Source organism: Penicillium nucicola (genome assembly GCF_028828085.1).
Source record: "Penicillium nucicola strain IBT 29836 chromosome Unknown utg000014l, whole genome shotgun sequence".
Classification (NCBI taxonomy): Eukaryota; Fungi; Ascomycota; class Eurotiomycetes; order Eurotiales; family Aspergillaceae; genus Penicillium; species Penicillium nucicola.
In genome coordinates this window covers 482,131-500,589 of record NW_026643138.1, presented here as the reverse complement: position 1 = coordinate 500,589, position 18,459 = coordinate 482,131, and the positions used below count along the sequence as shown (strand labels likewise).

At 46.6% G+C, this 18,459-nt stretch overlaps 2 protein-coding genes across 2 annotated transcripts; one reads left to right on the top strand and one right to left on the bottom strand.

The window, feature by feature from the left end:
• Positions 1–4,677: 4,677 nt before the first annotated feature.
• Positions 4,678–5,265, top strand: N7511_011524 (uncharacterized protein; the record flags this gene model as incomplete). The annotated part of the gene is made up of 2 exons (XM_057133901.1): positions 4,678–4,895; positions 5,088–5,265. The coding sequence occupies 2 exons, from the start codon at positions 4,678–4,680 to the stop codon at positions 5,263–5,265; spliced, it is 396 nt and encodes a 131-aa protein (XP_056978571.1).
• Positions 5,266–7,949: 2,684 nt separating this feature from the next.
• Positions 7,950–12,125, bottom strand: N7511_011523 (ABC-2 type transporter-domain-containing protein; the record flags this gene model as incomplete). The annotated part of the gene is made up of 1 exon (XM_057133900.1): positions 7,950–12,125. The coding sequence occupies one exon, from the start codon at positions 12,123–12,125 to the stop codon at positions 7,950–7,952; it is 4,176 nt and encodes a 1,391-aa protein (XP_056978570.1).
• Between the last annotated feature and the right edge of the window lie 6,334 nt (positions 12,126–18,459).

Below are 18,459 nucleotides of genomic sequence, written 5' to 3'. Positions count from 1 at the left end.
GCTATTCCCGCCAAGTCAGATAAAACTGCGGGCTGACGCGCTCCATCGCGTCTCCACCTCAACCGCGATCGCACACTGAACGACGGTGTGTCTCTACAAGGAGTCCTCCAATACGACTGTACAATCATAAAACAGATAGGTTTGTCGCCCGCGTTTTCCGTCTTGAAAGCCTGCCCTACACACCCAGTGTGGCTTTCCCAAACAAACTGATTGGATACAACGCGGCATATTGATGACAGCGTTGCACAAGAGATATGGGTATGACGACGATCCTGACTGACCGACTGTCTGAAGCATACCTTCGATCACAAGGGACGTCTTCATCAACAACGTAAAGTACATTGCCTCGTCCAACTGAATCAACACTGGCTGACTCTGATCTCATTACAGGCAACCCTCGGATTCCCATGAGTCGAATGCGAAGCGAGGAAATTGCGTGTCTGTTCGGCCTTGCCGTTCCCATGACATGGCCTGTCTCTTCTACAAGACTATTGCTTGCACCAACGGGTCGCCACCTCGACCTTCGAGTCGATTAATCCATCGATCAGTTGCTATGCCTATCTGATCTAGACCCGAAGGAGTCCATAGCAGTCTGTCTCTCGGAATTTGAAGACCTACGGGGAATAGCCGATAGCCTTGTGGCGTGGGTGGTTGTTCCGCCTGATGGTATAGACATCTGCAGCAGTTGATGCTGTCTCTATACTCCGACTGAAATCCGTGATCGAGACGAGGTGATACCAAGATCTTAAGGAGATTATGCAGGACAAATACTTGTATATCCAGCGAGGCATACGATGATTACCTCAACCTTGATGGGCCCTGCAAGTCGTTCGTGAAGCCGCTCGTCCTGAATGTGACCACTAAGAATTCAAGGCATACGAGCGTGGAGCCCAAGTGCGGGTTCAGTCGAGCTCCGTCAACGCATGGAATTCGGAATATCCGACCCTCAAGTTCGAGAGGTAAATGATATGACTGCTCATCCCGTTCGAAAAGCTCACATTTTGCTCTACGTAGCGGCCATGAAAATCTCAAGGTTGTGGGGACAGACCCCGTTCATTGTGAGAGGTGTTGCAGCGAATATTCTGGTTCAGCTTTAACGCGCCCTCGAGCCGGGGGGCGGGGTCCCCCACAGACCCCCTTTATGGGGGTCGGCGAGGCAATTTCCAATTGCCGGGGGTGCCCCCCAAGGCGACGGGCAAGACTTTTATCCATCCCTTTTGCTGTCCCATCTCTCAAACCGCCCTCTCATTGATGAATCTTATCCTTTTATTGTTGAAATTCTAGTCTTGTCCCATCTCGTTCATTTCCATGGAGCACATGTTAGCCGCCCGTCGTGCACCTTTTCATGTCCGTTCATATCCCGTCGTTCCTTGTATCATGTGATCCTGGTGCGTATAACCCTGGACGCCTTGCCATCTCTTGTATCATTCATGAAAAACACTATCGCCTTCCTCCTTCAGTACGTTCAGCTGTCGTTGATGCTGGATGCTTTGACTCACTTCTGGGCTCTTCTTCGTGGCAACCACTTCGGGATGCTCAGTTTCTTTATGCCAACCCTCTGCGCCATGATAGTGAAGAAACAGGTGTGAAATGGCGGTAGACCTGACTTGTCGAAGAAGCTGCTGATGTCAGCCATAGTTTCAATCCTATCCCAAGAAACTATCCGACCACTCCATTGACTGCGATACCTCGTTCTGTCGATCGCTTTGAACTGGGTATGCTGCTGAGAGAAAAGCATCCAGCATGACGTGCAGTGTATAGGGCCGCGGATTCTTTGATCAGGTATATCCTATAATCTTTATATAGTTGGCCTTTCAACGAGATTTGTCGGCAATAAACGCAAAGACGAGAAGGGTCTGAGGTTCGGAAACAAATGGTCGATGTGTTGATCATCCTCAGTGCACTCCATACGCCAAATACGGCCTCCGATTGTAGACGCGGCAGAAAGGTCCGCTGATGATGAAAATGATGTCTAGTGCATTGTTGCGCAGCAATGCAAAGCAAATGTGAACGGCCTTTGTAACAAGACACCCCATTGGTCGGCGCATCTTGCCCGTCGCCTTGAGGGGCACCCCCGGCAATTGGAAATTGCCTCGCCGACCCCCGTAAAGGGGGTCTCTGGGGGACCCCGCCCCCCGGCTCGAGGGCGCTTTGGAACGGAACCAGAGCATACCCCTGTGTGCTTTTCAGGTAGGACAAGGCCTTCTTTCTGTACACCAAAATCAAACCTACATGACATACAGACGTGGTTCGTACAAATTAAACGGTCAGGGACCCGCATCCTCGCAGCGGCGTGGGGACACTTCTGGCATACAAAGCGAGGTTCCCAGTGGCCGACAGCGTTCATAAGCTGAGTGGAAGCATTCGCACTGCGAAACTTGTGGTCGTGGCAGGGAACGCCGAGAGCCCAATGGTCCAAGGTGTTCGCATGCTGGTTCCATGCCCTTTGAGATCGGAATGTTACAGGACGGTCTCACACTCAATCCAATGATCGTAGTGGGTCATGTGATCATCACACTCGCCTTGATGATAGAAGTAATTATCGCAACTCAGGCACTCGTACATTGTGGGCTGACGACACTTAAAATTGACGTAAGTTTCAACTAGCTTCCGAGGCAGGATGCTGACTTTATTATTAGAGACTAGGGAATTTGAAGAGAAGCGGACGGAGGAAGGCGACTTTCACTTTAAATGTAGGTATTTTATCATAAGGTCTTTAAGGCGACCACAATGGCCATGTGGAGGAACGGACCTCACGCAGCGAGAGAAGATCGCATCATCATCTTGAATTGAATCCAGAAATGGCATTTCGAGACATATGACACGGCCGTAGACTTTAGAGTTACGATTGTGAGCGTACCATATATTGCGTGAAGATGGGAACTGACATATTCGATCGTCTCTCTCAATCTAGATGAAGGCTGCGTTCAGGTAGGATCAAAAGGATCAGGATTGCCTCACGGAGCCGAGGCAATTGGAATCATCATGATATGGTGACATGGTAAGAAGCCGCGCTGCCTGCATGTGCGTTGATCACCAGTCCCTTCACCGCCCGATTACTGCACATTTCACCACACCGGCATCAACATCAACACGTCAACACGTCAACACACAAGCTCAAAATCTCTACTTTCACTTCACACTGGCATAACAAACATCCTACCGAAACAGCATCGCAACACAACATCGCTATGTGTTCTACACCCAAATCAAGCGATTTTACGTTGCAGCAAACGGATCATCGACTGCGGAAAGGCATACAGAGTGGGAATACGGGTCGCTAAAGAGGAATCCCAGCTTAGATTGAGCTGGTGATTGATCGTCTATGCTAAGGTGCTTTGCAACACGATACAGATTATGAACATGTTGGGCAGGTCTTGGCTTCATCGAATGCTGTTGCAAATTCGAATACTAGTCTCTGACACCACGAAGAGGTGCCTGCACATTGTCAAAGGATCAGGACTGGCACCGCGGCGCCACGGGACACCTCAAAAAGCACAAATTTGATAACGCAGGGCTCAAGGCTGCATGGAAGCTTAAGATTATACAGTCACAGGGCTCAAGGCTATGAGGGAGAACTTGGTATCGCAGCGGTCTCCTGCAGAGAACTTGGTAACGCAGCACCCCCCTGCGAGGCATATTGTTGACGCAGACCTATCCTGCGGGGTAGTCTTGTTTTCGCAGCACCCCCCTGCGAGGCATATTGATAACGCAGACCTATCCTGCGAAGCACACTTCTACAGTCACAGGGCTCATTGGCTGTGAGGGAGCACATTTTTACAATCACAGGGCTCATTGGCTGTGAGGGAGCACAAGTCTTACATCGCTGGGCTCGTGGCAGCGAAAGCCGTGGTCATGGAGACCCTCAAGCCTGTAGGCAAGAGGGACACCGTGACACATCGGAGTGTGAGGACCGAAGTCCTGATTTTTTTTGGGCTGGGAATTGGGCCTCTTTTATACCTTTTCGGCTACGTCTATTCCAAGGAACCACATGCGCAGATGGTAACGAGAATGGCGCATTTGATAGGTGTTGACGCAATATGAACGACGTTGAAAGGGGTTTTCGAGACTTTGTGGCCTACAGAGTCAAGAGTTGTCCTGGAATCATGTCTCCCAAATTCTGCGTTGAGTGTGGTGAACAACGTTCATCAACTGTTGAGAAGAGAGCTAAACCGCAAGAATATGATTCTTACACATCGTTGAATTTGCAACTAAATCGCTCAACAGGGTGGCACCTAGTCCGGCTATGAGTCAGAGTCTTGTGGAAGATGATTGAAACTTTCGATAACGGTAAAGCAATGTTTTGTACTTTGTGACCGATGCTCATGTTTGATCGTACCCGTGGTGGGCTTGTTTCGCCATGAAGTAACACCCTTGTTTCCAATGGACGTACATATGTGGAAGTTCAACATCTTTTGTGTTCAAACCCTATCCGCAATTGTTTGGCTAACAGTGCCACAGAGGCAACGTTTCTTTCGCCTAGCAATCCTTTCAATGAACTCCCTAGCGCGCTTGAAATACAAAATAAAGTTGGTTTTCTGTCAAAGTTCATTCACTCATGAAAAAGGGTTGTTTCTCTTGCAAATTCTGACAGACTCCTAGAACTATTGACGTGTTGCATGCGGATCATCGAAGTCGGTAGCACCAGCCTCGAAAATCTAATGCACAAGTTCTGAAATGCTGGAAGAACACAATCTTCGCTATCGGACTGGGAATGAATGCCAATCCGAATCCGCTGCCTCCATGCAGATCAAAACTGAGGGAGTAGCAGCCGGCAGAGAGAATCAACTTCGGACCGAGCGCCGCTTCGGAGAGTCAATCGAACATAGTCAAGAATCGGTGACAGTCGATGATCCATCGGGCAGCCAGCCCAGCCGCGCATATTCCATCACGCAGTAAGTGACCACCTCCATTATCGTGTGCTTCATCGACTGCAATGTTCTAACCAACCATTTTCAGACCTTCCAGGTGAATGAAGTCAGTACACCGTCCTCGCATGCTTTTTGCCTACCCTGCCTCATTTACTTCGATTTCAGATTGTACAATCTGATTTCATATACAAGAGATTCGCTGACAGATGGATACAGGGCGAGAAAGAACAAGGATCTGCGGCGCTCAATCACGCCGAAAAGTCTTACTGCACACTTGGACGTTCTCAAGCGTGAGTTGCAAACCTCCAGAACGTGCTTGTCTCGTCCCTTTACGGACCGAAAGAACGGTGTCACAAAAAGCGCGTCTCTTTTGAAGGCCCTGTCAGCGAAATGATCTACATATGATGAAAGCGTTTTGTCTTCTTGTGATGTCTACACGTCGACAATGATTTCTATCTTGCTTGCTGAAGTACTTAATGCTTGCTTTGAATTGTTCCTGCCATATGGGTTGGTCTGCGGAAAGCCAGATACCACCCTGCTAGAACGTACATATCAATCAAGGCGGTTTGATTCGTGGTCTGGAGAAGACGTTGGGAGGATCTGCCAAAGTCTAGACACGATCCACAGGCCCAAATCTGGCGGCCGTCAGCACCCGACGGAACCAAGGTTTGTTGCTTAGTGGGTGCAATTGAGGAGCCGTCAAGGGAGGAGTATTTGGAATATTACAAGAATTCTGGTTAAATCAGACACGTGGTCATGTTTTCCTGGTTGCTGCCACAGGAGAATAAACTCTCCAGTCAAGTGGTAAGTTGCTACTTGTCTATCTGGTCTGTAGAATGTTCTAGAAGCTATGTATCCGTCCTGCCCTTCCTCTGATTCTCATACGCTCACCAAGCCCGATCCACCCTCTCCATCTACAGTCGATAGCGAAAACAGCTTCTACCCACCAGACTGCTTTTCTTCTCCAAGGTTCCACTGCCAAGGCCTTAGCGCAGATCATCTATTGATCGGAGTACATGAAGTTGAGGGCCAGTGTACCAAGCCCGCGTACGGTACTGTAGCTCCTTGGTAAAATTACATCTGCGTTCTAAATTTTAAGTAGTGAAGCTTGGTTGTTGTCGTACGAGGTACCTTGTTTTTTACGGCGGCCCTCAGCTTGGTGTGGTCTGGCCATTAAAAGACCTAGGCAAGTGCCTTGGAAGTGGGGCCTGGGAGAAGAAAGGCAGTCTGGGGGGTAGAAGCCGTTTTCGCTATCGACAGTATACGAATCAAATGGAGAATAGACCGTTACAGATCCTGTATGGAGGTCTCAAATACCGAGTTCTGAATACACCGATCTGCTGTTGCGCGACGCGACATTAATCGAGCGAAAATGACGGGACGGGCCGAGACGCGAACCCCTGAACCGCTTGTTCGTCCAATCGTATCTCTCTGACTGTTCGTCACGTGATCCCAATGGGTCGGTCGATTGACTGGTCCATGACCGCCCATCAACAAGTTGCGGCCCCATACTGATTGGTGCCTGGTATATCCGTAACAATGAGTAGAATGTAGAACAGTAGAACTGTTCTACTTGTCGACTGTCAACTATTCTACTGCTCGCATGATCACGTGCTTGCCGTTTGATGATTAATTGCAGTATTATTATGCCGGACTCCTAATAGAGCGCTATACTTTTTTTCATTTTAGGCAAAGTCGACTACGTTAAATGACTTATAAGTTAATAATGAGACTCAATACTCTACCTAATTCACTATGTCTGTCTAATGCCAGAATAGGGCCGAGAATCCTTAGTAAGCTTGATCTAATTCTTGGTGAGCTATGGATATTGCACTTGCTAGCTTGACTCTGGATCAAAATGTTGGCTCTAGGGACCGTAAAGCGTTTATATAAGCTTTCGATCCTCTACGAAACATTTCTAGCTTTTAGGGCTATTATAGGCTCTAGATATACGAGATCTATCCCGAGGAACTTCACTCTACGTTCCTTACTAAATACAAAACAGGCCTTAGGAATATATTGGCTAGATCTGGGAGCTATGCAGCCCCTACGAACTTACTTTAGGGTCGTAGAGCCAATATACTACATCCGAGATCGCAGAAAGCCTTATAAAACACCTTCACTAAACCTACGGACAAATCTGTGTTATTCAAATTACTTAGAAAGCCAAATTATAGTTTCGGAAACAAAACAAATCGTCAATAAGAACGCGGCGTTAATTCTCCGAGGTAGGGGTACTAAACTTTATAAGCTACGTCGGGGTTCCTTGGGGCTACGTGGCTTCTATAAGCTGCTTCTTTGATCTTATAAACCGTTCAAAAGCCCCGGGAGTAAGGGAGCTCCTAGGGCCGTCAAGACTTAAATTCCTAGCATTGATAGAACTGTCAAAAGTAACGTGACCGATTTCTTGATAGCGATGATAGATAGTCTCACAAGCTACGTAAGATGTCCTGGACTTATGTAATTCCTGGACGGCTCATATATGTCTAGAGTCAGTCATTTGGAATTTTTACAAATACCGAGTTTAATGGATGTTTACATAGGGCAGATAGTTAGTCGGCGGGCCCCGGAAAACGTTTCCGATGTCTGGGAAATAAACCAGCTTCTGGAATCTTCCTGAATTCCTACGGTCTGCCGCGTTTTACGCTTCCGTCGGGTGTATTGAAATTGGACTAGTCGCTACATATAACATCTTAGTTTACCTCGTGGAAGAAAATTTGACCCGGATATAACGACGAGGGTGAAGAAATACATGAATTCGTGCTTCCTATCCTACTGTAACAATTGCATATCTTCTATCCGTGGTATTTGTGTTGAAGGAGACTGATTCTGAGGTAACCTCTGGTTCCTAAGAATGAGCTTCTCAAATGCGAGTGATCCCAAAAAGGACAGATTATACATGATGTGATGGAAATATCAACAATTAAAAAAGCACTTGAAAGGAATAGAATCTGAAAGAAGTAACATGATGAAGGAAAGTGAAGTTGGTCAAGAGAATGGAATATGCACAGGAAAGACCGAGGATAATCTGCACGGGCCACAGAGGGGATAAGGGAGTTCAGCATTGTGAGTAGTACTTCACTCTGCCTTCTTCGAAGCCTTGGTTCGAAGCTTCATCATCAAGAAGACCGTAGCGTAAGAACTGAGAATAAAGATGAAAGTGATGCCAATGTTGCGCCATCCATCGACGTGCTTAAGGTTGAGTGTGTAGAGGTAATCGTTTCCACTCCGGTATGGGCACACACGACAATCAGCCGTTGCATTTGGATTAACAAGATTCGTTCGAGAGCCGATTCCTTCCATGTATTCAGCCAGGTATTGAGAACAGGTTTGTCCGCTCGGTGGGCTAAAAACAGCGAATTCATCCTTGGTACATCTCACGTCCGCGCTAAAGATGTTGAATGTCAACAATCCCCCAGTCACATACGTGAAAGGGTTGAGATAGTACAACCAATACCTCCAGAATGGAGTGATCTCGGAATATGGCACTAGCATACCGCAGAAGGCAACAATAGTTCCGAGGATCACAGGGTTTGCAAGCGCGGCAAACGTTGGATTCGGTGCGAAGGCAGCAATCATTTGGCCTAGGCCGGTGTAAATGAACTCGTAGAGCAGAACTAGGAAGAAGCTAGCGCCAGCTTTGTTGGAATCACTCGGGAAGCCGACCGTGTAATACCAGCACACGAAGTACAGAACGGCACAAACACATAGATAGGGTAATTCGGACAAAATCAGTCCTGTCACGAATGCTTTCCACGAATACATCCTGGACTTCTTCTCCCGGGTGTCATATATGTCACGCCTCTCAATAAACAAGGGTTGAAGCTGGTTGACCACACCTGGGGCAACGAATATGAAGTTGAAAATGGTGAAGAGGCGCATTTGTAAAGATCCAAAGCTATCGCCAATCATCCAGAAGGAAAATCCGTTGAATAGTGCAGAGATAATGTGGAGGATCAGCTTATTGTTGATGTATTCTGTGTTCCGAAAGAGAGACACGTTCATCCGATGAGTGACAATCTTGATTTGCTCCCATAGAGAGGTGGCGAATTCATTGTCGTCAATTTGCATCACTGGTGGCTTTGCATTCGCTTCTTCGAGAATATGATCGAGCTCCTTCACCGTGCGCTCATGCTCTGGGGACTTGAGCCAGATCTTATGCCATTCTTGACGAGGATGGACATTCCCAGAAACAACGTCAATCATATGTTCGGCAGGATTCACCCTAGGAGGGCAGACAGCACCATATCGTCCAAAATAGCTCTTAATTGTATCACCATTTTCGCCAATATCACCAAAATAGACGGTCTTTCCTCCTTTGGCCAGTAGAAGGAGGGTATCAAATTGAGAGAACAGTTGTGCAGATGGCTGATGAATAGTGACCAAGATTGCTTGGCCAATATCTGCTAACTTCCGGAGGAATCTGACGGTGTTGAAGGCCGATTGTCCATCCAAGCCAGAGGTCGGCTCGTCAAGGAAGATAAGGATAGTGGGCTTCGAAACCAATTCTACTCCGATCGTCACACGTTTGCGTTGTTCCACACTGAGGCCATTACCAACAGAACCAATCAAGGTATCAGCTAGATCATGGAGTTCGAGGAGGTCGATAATTGTATTCACATAAGCAAGCTTCTCACTCCTTGGAATATGCGATGGCTGGCGGAGGAGTGCAGAAAATTCAAATGCTTCTCGCACAGTAGCATATGGCTCATGAACGTCGAGTTGTTCGCAATAACCAGCAGAGCGTTGAAATGCCACTGGAAGAGGCCGGCCATCTACCAAGATTGAGCCTTGAATGGTACCGTCTGTCTTGCGCTGAGCAAGAACATCGAGAAGTGTTGTCTTTCCTGCACCAGATGACCCCATCAATGCACCAAGCATTCCTGGTTTAACCCAACCTTGAATGTTGTCCAATAGAACTCGGTTTCCAGTAGGGGTTTCCACCGTATAAGTCAGGTTCTTCCAGGTAAAAACCGATGTGTTACGTGCCAGCCCACTATCGCCCTCATCGCTGATTTTCTCCGTGTTGGCTTTTCTATGCTCTGCGCTTGAGGGCTCTTGTTGGTGTTGCTTGGACTGCGCTTCCTCATCCGCCCGGCCGACGAAGTGTTTTCTCCTTTCATACGGAATCAAAAGCGATGAGCCACTTTCAGCAGAGTCTTTCCAGAGAGTGGTCAAAACAATTGTGGCAGTAACAAATAATATCCACCACGCCCAGAGAATACCAAAGTTCCGCCAAATATGAGAAACCGAGTAACTCAATGAACCGAGGTAACTATCGCCTGTCACGAAGGTTTGCCCCTCAACAGCACCCCCAACGCCGGCACAAGATTGATGGGTTGAGTCCAAATAGCCAGGCCCAGAGGGAATCAGGTTAGAGCTGGAGCAGTCGATGTTTGAATTCTTAAATTCATTGGCAAGAATGGCTTCAAATGCGTAGGCCATAGGATTGATCCAGAAAATCCAGCCTAACCAAGGATGCATATTAGGCTTCTGAATCAGGTAGCCGGTGTAAACCACGAGTGCCGTAGTCAAGAATCCAGAGATCTTAGAGGCACTATCGAAGGACCGGAATGCGGCACCGATTGATCGAAACATGGCGGTCAAAGCCATGGTCGACGCGAACAAAATGATCCAGTGAGTGAAGAATGCGGACGCCGAGGTCCGAAGGCCGACCATAAAGTATAGAACAAGTGTGAAATGGCTGATTTGAAGCAGGATAGTCGGAATATCGATAACAATTTGAGCGATACAAACGGCGGCTGGATGAAAGAAGGCAAAGTGTTTATGCTTGATCAAGACAGGGCGGCCAGTGAAGGAATCCGTCACTTCGGACATGGGCATCAAAATGCCATTGTATAGCACAGCAAAGAAACAGGCCCCAGACTTAAGGAATAGGCCAGGGGAGTCTGGAGATGCATTGTAAAACAAAGAGCCCGCAACCAAGGCTTGAACCAAAGTAGAGATTTGTTTGATTAGGAAGGTCGCTTTATCTCCTTGAATGATTTGATACTGACGAATGATACATGCCTTGATCTGATGAGCGAAATGGGTGGTCAGAGGACTGGAGTTTGGGAGGGATTGATGCTGGTCTTCTGAAACAGCCTGCTTGAACGCTTCCGTGCGTTCCTTGGCGAGAGAGGTGGAAGGATAGTCGTACTCCTTGACGGCTTTGGAGTAGATAGGAGAATTTTCATAGTGTGAGCGAATGCACTTGGCATTTCGAGGAAACTTCTCTTCATACCCTGGTCGAATCTCTCGCTCTACGGGCATCGTAATTCCTGTTAAGAAATCTGCCACATTCGAACCATCTCGGCAGATAAAACCGAGATCCTCCATGAAAGTTCGGGCTGATTCCATTGGTCCAAAGTAGACCTGCTCACCTTCATCTAACACGAGGACTTTGTCGAAAAGGTCGTAGATCCCATTGCCCGCTTGGTACAAGGTGACAACTGTCGTTAAGCCGAACTCGTCCGTCATACAACGTAAAGCTTTGGCCCAATCTAGAGCTGTACTCGCATCCAAACCACGTGTACTATTGTCCCAAGAGAAGATAGAGCCACGAGTTGCAAGGCATTCAATGATAGAAACTCGTTTCCGCTCTCCTCCTGAAACGCCGCGGACGTACTCGTTGCCAACCTTAGTATTGTCCGTATGGGAAATACTCATAGACTCGAGAAGGAAAGCCTTCAAAGATTGGCGGTACTCTTCCACGTTCTCAAAGCCCTGTGGTGGGCGGACTGACGACTTCAATCGGGTCGCAAAATCGATAGTGTCGCCGACTGTCAATGTTGGGAAAAAGATTTCTTCCTCGGTGTTCATTACAATCTGGCCCCGATACTGTGCGGCTTCTTCGTGATTCATTGAGCCAAAGTTCACGTTGCCCTCAATGGAGTATCCGAGTCGACGGTTGGTGAGAATCTTCAAGAGAGAGGTGCATCCAGCCCCGGGTCGGCCCAGTACGAGAAGCATCTCTCCCGGCTTGACGCAGCCGTGACTGTTATTGATGATAGTTTTGATGGGTGGTTTTCGGCGTGCATTTCGAATTTGGCCGAGAAGATTGAACTGCGACAGAGAATTGTCTTTCACGGCGGCGTCCACACTCGGAGCCTGCACGGTGAGGCTGTCCCATTGTAATCCCAGCTCACGTCTCTTCAGACCTGAATCCAATAGTTGTTGATTGAGTTCCTTGACTTTCGATGTGAGGCTCCATGCAGAGTCGTGGCTCTCCTCTCCCAACGTCGTTTCGGACATGTTGATGGTCGAGGAGCTATAGGACAAGCGAGGAAGTTCGGGGGCTGAGGGCGGCGTACTTTGCGTCAAGGGAGGAAGTCCTTAGAGGCGGAGCCGGAGTTGGTGAGGGAAATTCAAAGAAAAGAAAGCAATTATCTCTTAAACATGAAACAAAAAGAAAACTTGAGGATCTTCCGTCTTTTTATACTTCAAATTGGCGAGCTTGGCCCTTCGGGCTCAACGGTAAGATATTCGACGGAAGCAAAGGGTACAGAACATCCGGCCTGCTCCGCCGTGGTACATAGGATGTGCATTATCAGTGGATGTACGCATTTCGGCTTCTTCAACGTTCAAACTGCAATATCCAAAGCCTAATCTTCGGTCGGATGAAGATCCACGCGGCATCCGAGATGCGCTTACATCAGCCAGTGGATCTGCATCCTTTGGATACCAACTGCGAGTATCCAAGGTTCATTTTGCAGGTTCGGATTTCTTTTAGTCCCCGAACGCCCGAGATGCGCTGAGTTCGGCCGTAAATCTAAAGTCAGTTGCCCTATAAACCCTGCTTCCCCCTAAAGACTTCGCATTTTGCCGCATCGATCTTGCACGCATAAAACAGACTGTTACCATCCTTGACATCTATGATTTGAAAATCATGATGTATTCTTCAATCCATTCGAACAGACAAGATGCGGCAGAAGGCCGTATTAGGAAAAGAACTAGCAAGGCTTGCGATCGTTGCAGAATGAAGAAGTCAAAGGTCAGATATTGATAGACCCTGTACTTGAGCGGAATAATAGACTTATCAATTTTGCGCAAGCTTGCAGTGCGATGGTGAAAGGCCATGTAAGCTGTGCCGGTCCACCAACAGCGTATGTTCATTCGACCTGAAACGGAATATTTCGAAGAAAGCCTATCCTAAAGGGTAAGCGTCTTGTTCAACCCTTTAAGTGGAGATACTAAGATCATTTCCTTTAGATATGCGGAGATGCTGGAGAGTCAGCAGGGGTGGCTAGTGGATGGGTTGCAGGTCTTGTATCAAATGGCTTGCCATGGCAAAAGTTGGCCGCATGAGCCTTTAGAATTCAATGAAACACGTCCATCCGTTCACGGTCTACTCGCACAATTGGGTTGCCTGGATGCGACTAGGAGTCGATTTGTGGAAGGCAGAGCAGAGAGCGCGTGGCAGCCAAACCCAAGAGAAGAAATGCAAAGTCCAACTACGTTGGACGATTTCTCACAAAGCGCTTCCTACCCATCAGGTCATTGCGTTTCACTCCAACAAGTCCTCGCATCGAGACGTTTCTCGAACGGATCTCCACTCCAGACACTTAGTTCTGCGCCCACCATTTCACATTCAATTTCTATGCAAGATGGCCTCAGTATACATGATTTGTCATCTTCACAAGAATCGGCCTTCAATCAATATCTAACTTGGGATGCTTTAAGTCCGCCAGTCAATGGCTATATGACGAATGTACCTTGCGATGATTTACAGTCTATGGCCCTGCAAAACCCAATGATCGACGACCTTTTATCCTGGCAATGGGAATCAATTGAGCCGAACGATACAATGTTTTGTAACGAGGGCTTCGTGGGCTTTTCAATGCCGTTGGCGGAGATTGCGTGAAATCCACGAGCATAAGCAGCATTCAGAACAGATGAATCAGGCAACTTATGTGCACAAGTGTAGCACAATGTTTACTGACGATGAGAATTATCATGTCATGCGCCTCTTTTCAGTTAATTATAATATAGGAATAGGAAAAGTGGTCGACGGTTAATGGCCATTGGATGGTTTGCGCTCCAAAGAATCAGAAAAGTCTGGTTGTAAGAGCGGAGAATTTGGCTCACATATTTCACCCGCAATTAGGCCCACTTTATACTGATTTAAGATTCTTTTTTTGGCTTTGGAACATCGTGCAGGGCTAAATCATCGCTAACTGGAAACACGCCCAGACACGGTTGTCCCTGCCCCTGCGGGCTCCGCTTAAGAGTAAACGTGGCAGACAAGCTAGCTCACGTATAGAATGTGGAAGTAAATGTTATTACTAAAATATGATAGTCAAAGCTAAATGCTTAAGTCCGCAAGCCTGCTTACCTCTCATATAATTCCAAGTGACGTAATTCATAACGAAGCTGCGCACATACCGAAGCTGCGCACCCCAGAACACATAGTAAATTCGATCAATTACTACTTCATACATCAACAATCATATGTTATCTTTACTTGAATAGTAGGTTATAGGCTTTTCTTAGTGTATGAAATAACATACCTTAACATCAAACCACTAAGATGATCATTTCGATAGTTTGCCTTGAAATACGGCGTAATTTTGACATTGGGGACATTGATATATATATTGTTGAGATTTATGGTGGCCGGCCATGGTTCATGCCATGAATGAGCCATGACGGCTGCCACGATAATTCATCGCCTGGGAAATCTAATTAAGACTAGCTTAAGGCAGAGTTTTCTGGTTTATGAGGAGATCATCATACAAATGAGAATCTCCAGACGTAAAGACCTCGGTGGTCAATTGAAAGATCATCTATATTGCACCTTCTTATCCGTCATCATTCCCGACTTGCATCGTAACTTTTAACATATATGTTCACCAATACTTCCAGTAGGCTAGAGATACTGTCTAGATTATATGGTTTTAATGTATTATCATAAATAGACAGGGTTGTTGGGATATGACATGGTAATTTATCGCATTTACTATGTGTTTTGGGGTGCGCAGCTTCGGTATGCGCGCAGCTTCGTTATGGATCACGTTATCAAGGTATGCTTACGCAATAAATTGCGTTAAGAATCCGGAATATCTATTTTCCTTTGCCGGATATGAGATGGTCATGTGATGAGCGGTGAGGATATATCCTGCCGAGAACAGGTTCAGTCTACCAGATAAGTATCGATGCGATCAGTGATCCTCACTGTGCGCCAATATCTCTTGTTTTAGCAGACTTCTCATTAAACAATGACCGAGGATTCCGTCCCTACTGGGGGCAATTCCAGTCCACACCCAACGGATATTAGAGAGACCGTCGTTCGCCGGAATTTCCATGCCTGTGATTCATGCAGGCAAAGGAAGGTCAGACTATTTGCTGGTGTCTTCTACCAGTATTATTCTGATCGATTATTAGATCCGATGTGATGGCACAAAACCATCCTGTGAATGGTGCCGCCACCATAGTGCTCAATGCACGTATAAGCGAAAACACCGGAAGAAAAGGCAAAGTATTGTTGCAAATAGGTGAATTTTTCTCTGTCGAAAGATCTGAACTTTTTTTGGCTGATATTTTTCAAAAAGATCTCAAGGCCAGAGCGACGATACTAGCGCCATGTTGGAACGACTACAGCAGAACATGGCCAGTACAATGGAAGAAATCAGTCGCCTCCAGTCGAGGATTCTCCTGGATGCTTGCAAAGAGCCACAAGAACATGATCCTGATTCTGTGTCAGGGCTTCGTCACACAACATATGAACGTCCTGTGGATACCGAAGCAGTCTTCTTCAAACAGGGAGCAGAAAGCGGAATCTTCAGTTTGTATAAGGGACTTCCTTTCTTCTCAGCCGAGTGCCAAGAATGGGTCAAATCGCGTACTGGCGAAGAAATCAGGAAGGACGAATATTTTCAAAGTCAAATGGGGGAATCTGAGCCTTGCAGACTAATGAGCATGCACAACTCAGGATATCTATGGGATTTACCTTCTCGTGAAGACTTAGATCATTGTGTCGATCTGTTTGACGATACAAGGCTCTCTAGAGTTTTCCCGGTAATCGAAGTTGGAGCCTTCCCCACCCTTATAGATTCCCTATACGACAACACGGCAACCATGGACACACGTGCATGTGCGTACGCACTCATCATTTTTGTAACCAGTTTTACAGCCGACACACCCTCAACAATGGACATTACGTCATGCAACCAGAAGTTGCACCTATTGATTCCTGTCATTCTATTACAGAAGCCCACTATAGCAAGTCTCCAAACAATATTGATTATGGTATGGGCGTGATTGGGCAGGGGGGCCTCAAATTATCATCGGACAAAGGCTGACCGATTCAAATAGGCACTTTGCCAAATGATGCACGGCAATATTCAAGCCGTAGACCAATATATTGCAATTGCCTCCCGAATTATCTTTGTGTTCGGTGGACATCATCCATCGGACTCCCATGTCAGGACACTTTTTTGGGTCTGCTACATACTTGACAAGGACGTTTCCTTGCGGACTGGCCGGCTGCCGGTGATCTGCGATGAGCATTGTGATCTAACGCTACCCGCAGCCTATAGTGAGTGTACAGTATATATGCATGCATCGGAACAACCCTTTTGGACCGATTTACGACTTAGTATTATTAAGTCCAGAGCCTACAACTTCCTGTACTCTCCACAAGCATTGACTGCAACCGACGCAGAGCTTGTAAAGGCGATCCGGAAGCTTGGTGCAGAATTGGATGAATGGTGGGGTGGGCTGCCTGAAACTCACCGACCGGCTTTCACAGAGCCATCGGAGGCTGCTTGCAAGGAAATTCGCTGGATTCTGATACATCTCGACTTTCATCATTGCGTTACTATGGTCCATCAGGCGAGCAGTCGGTGCATACAGTGGTCAGAGAATAAAACTCAAATACCAGGGGTACACTCTAGCTTTGATATATGTGTGGCGGCGAGTCGCTCCTCGCTGCACCACTTATTGAAAGCCTCTCAAATCTTTATACATGACCCAAATTTTTGGTAAGAGTCTCCAAAATTTTGAAGAATCACATGCTCATCGGCTCAGGGTGGTGATTTTCTATCCCATTTCAGCTTCAATTAGCCTTTTTTGCAACATACTTCTTCGTCCTTTTGATCAGCTAGCAACAGACGATTTGTTGCTCATTAGTCGGGCTCCCGCGACTATCTTCCAACTGTCCACGAAACGGCCTTCGCAAAAGGAGATGAACCAGTACCACGCGCTCGTTCGCTTCATTGCCGAGTTAAGTCGATTGGCTAAGCAATCCATTCAAAATGCACACAACAGAGCAATGCAAGGGAAGGAAGGAACCGCACAACTTTAAATTTCAGTCAAATCATCATGATCTTCTCATCTAACGCCCTAGTTTTCCCCCAAACAAGGAACTGTTTTTCAAAATTTGCCATTCAAACTACAGCTGAATATTGACTTTCAGCCACATTTGTGGAATAAGCAAACCGCCTGTAGTCCCCAAAAAATGTAATGCTGCATAATGTAGGCAAGACTAAGGAAAGAATGAATCATGAATCAGACGGAAGGATTCCAGGAAAAACGAAGTTAGAAGATAGCGATTCTCAGTGGCGCCCTGGTTAGGTCTTAAGTGCATTAATAAACTAATAAGATGTGCAAGAAGAAGCAAAATCATAGTACCTCTCAGCGATCAATTCAAGATGCTGGGCCTTGCACCTACCTATACGCGGGCAAAAGTGAAGTTTTATTACCTGCTTTTTTGTGGTCAAACAGGTTGAAACGACTTCGCAGTTAATATGGTCTTTTGTAAAGCACCTGATGCCGGACTTTAGAGCCGCACTGTACTATCCTCAGAGCCGGACGCTAGTAACCGGCCGTTAGGCAAGAAGGGCACTGAATTAACTACGTCAGAATGGCCCTCGAGACTCTATAAATCCGCTCTCTATGTATCGACAACCCGAAGCAAATAGTATATCTAGTATAGAAGATCTGTCTTGAACGCCGTGCGAATTTCTGCCGTCCGAGGTGTAACATACTAGTCCTACGGAATAGATTTAAAGCGGTGCTTTATCGGCCATCTAGAAAATTTAAAATAAAAAGTAAGCCACGGTAGCCATTAACCTTATAAAAGGATCGTAGGTAGGCATAAGATCCTATAGAGATAGGAGATATTACTTATAGGCAGCCGATACCAAATATATAAATGACCCCTATTTTCTAGATAAGGGGTATCTAAAGCCTATAATATAGCATCAGCAGTGACAGTTTTGCGAGCGCAAGGGCGGGAATATAGATAATTGCTGCGGCTAAAACTGTCTAGGGGATCACAATAGTATCAGCTATAGAGTTCCTTTGGCATTATAAATTGATTTTTAATTTTGGTATACCTTCTAATAGGTGCTCAAGACAGACAAGTCTAAGTTCGCTATGTGTACCCCAAAGCCCGCATAGACATATCCCCCTATGACTGAGTTAACTTCACTCTTGGCTCCTGCTTGGTCAAGAATTCATACAGAGAATTACGGCCTGATTTCCCAAGGCGAGTACCTAGTCGCGGAGAAGTCAGTGCTATGAAGTGAGCGTGCCTCTTGAAACATACCCAAGCCATAATTAAGAGTACTGTTAATTAGTAAACTGA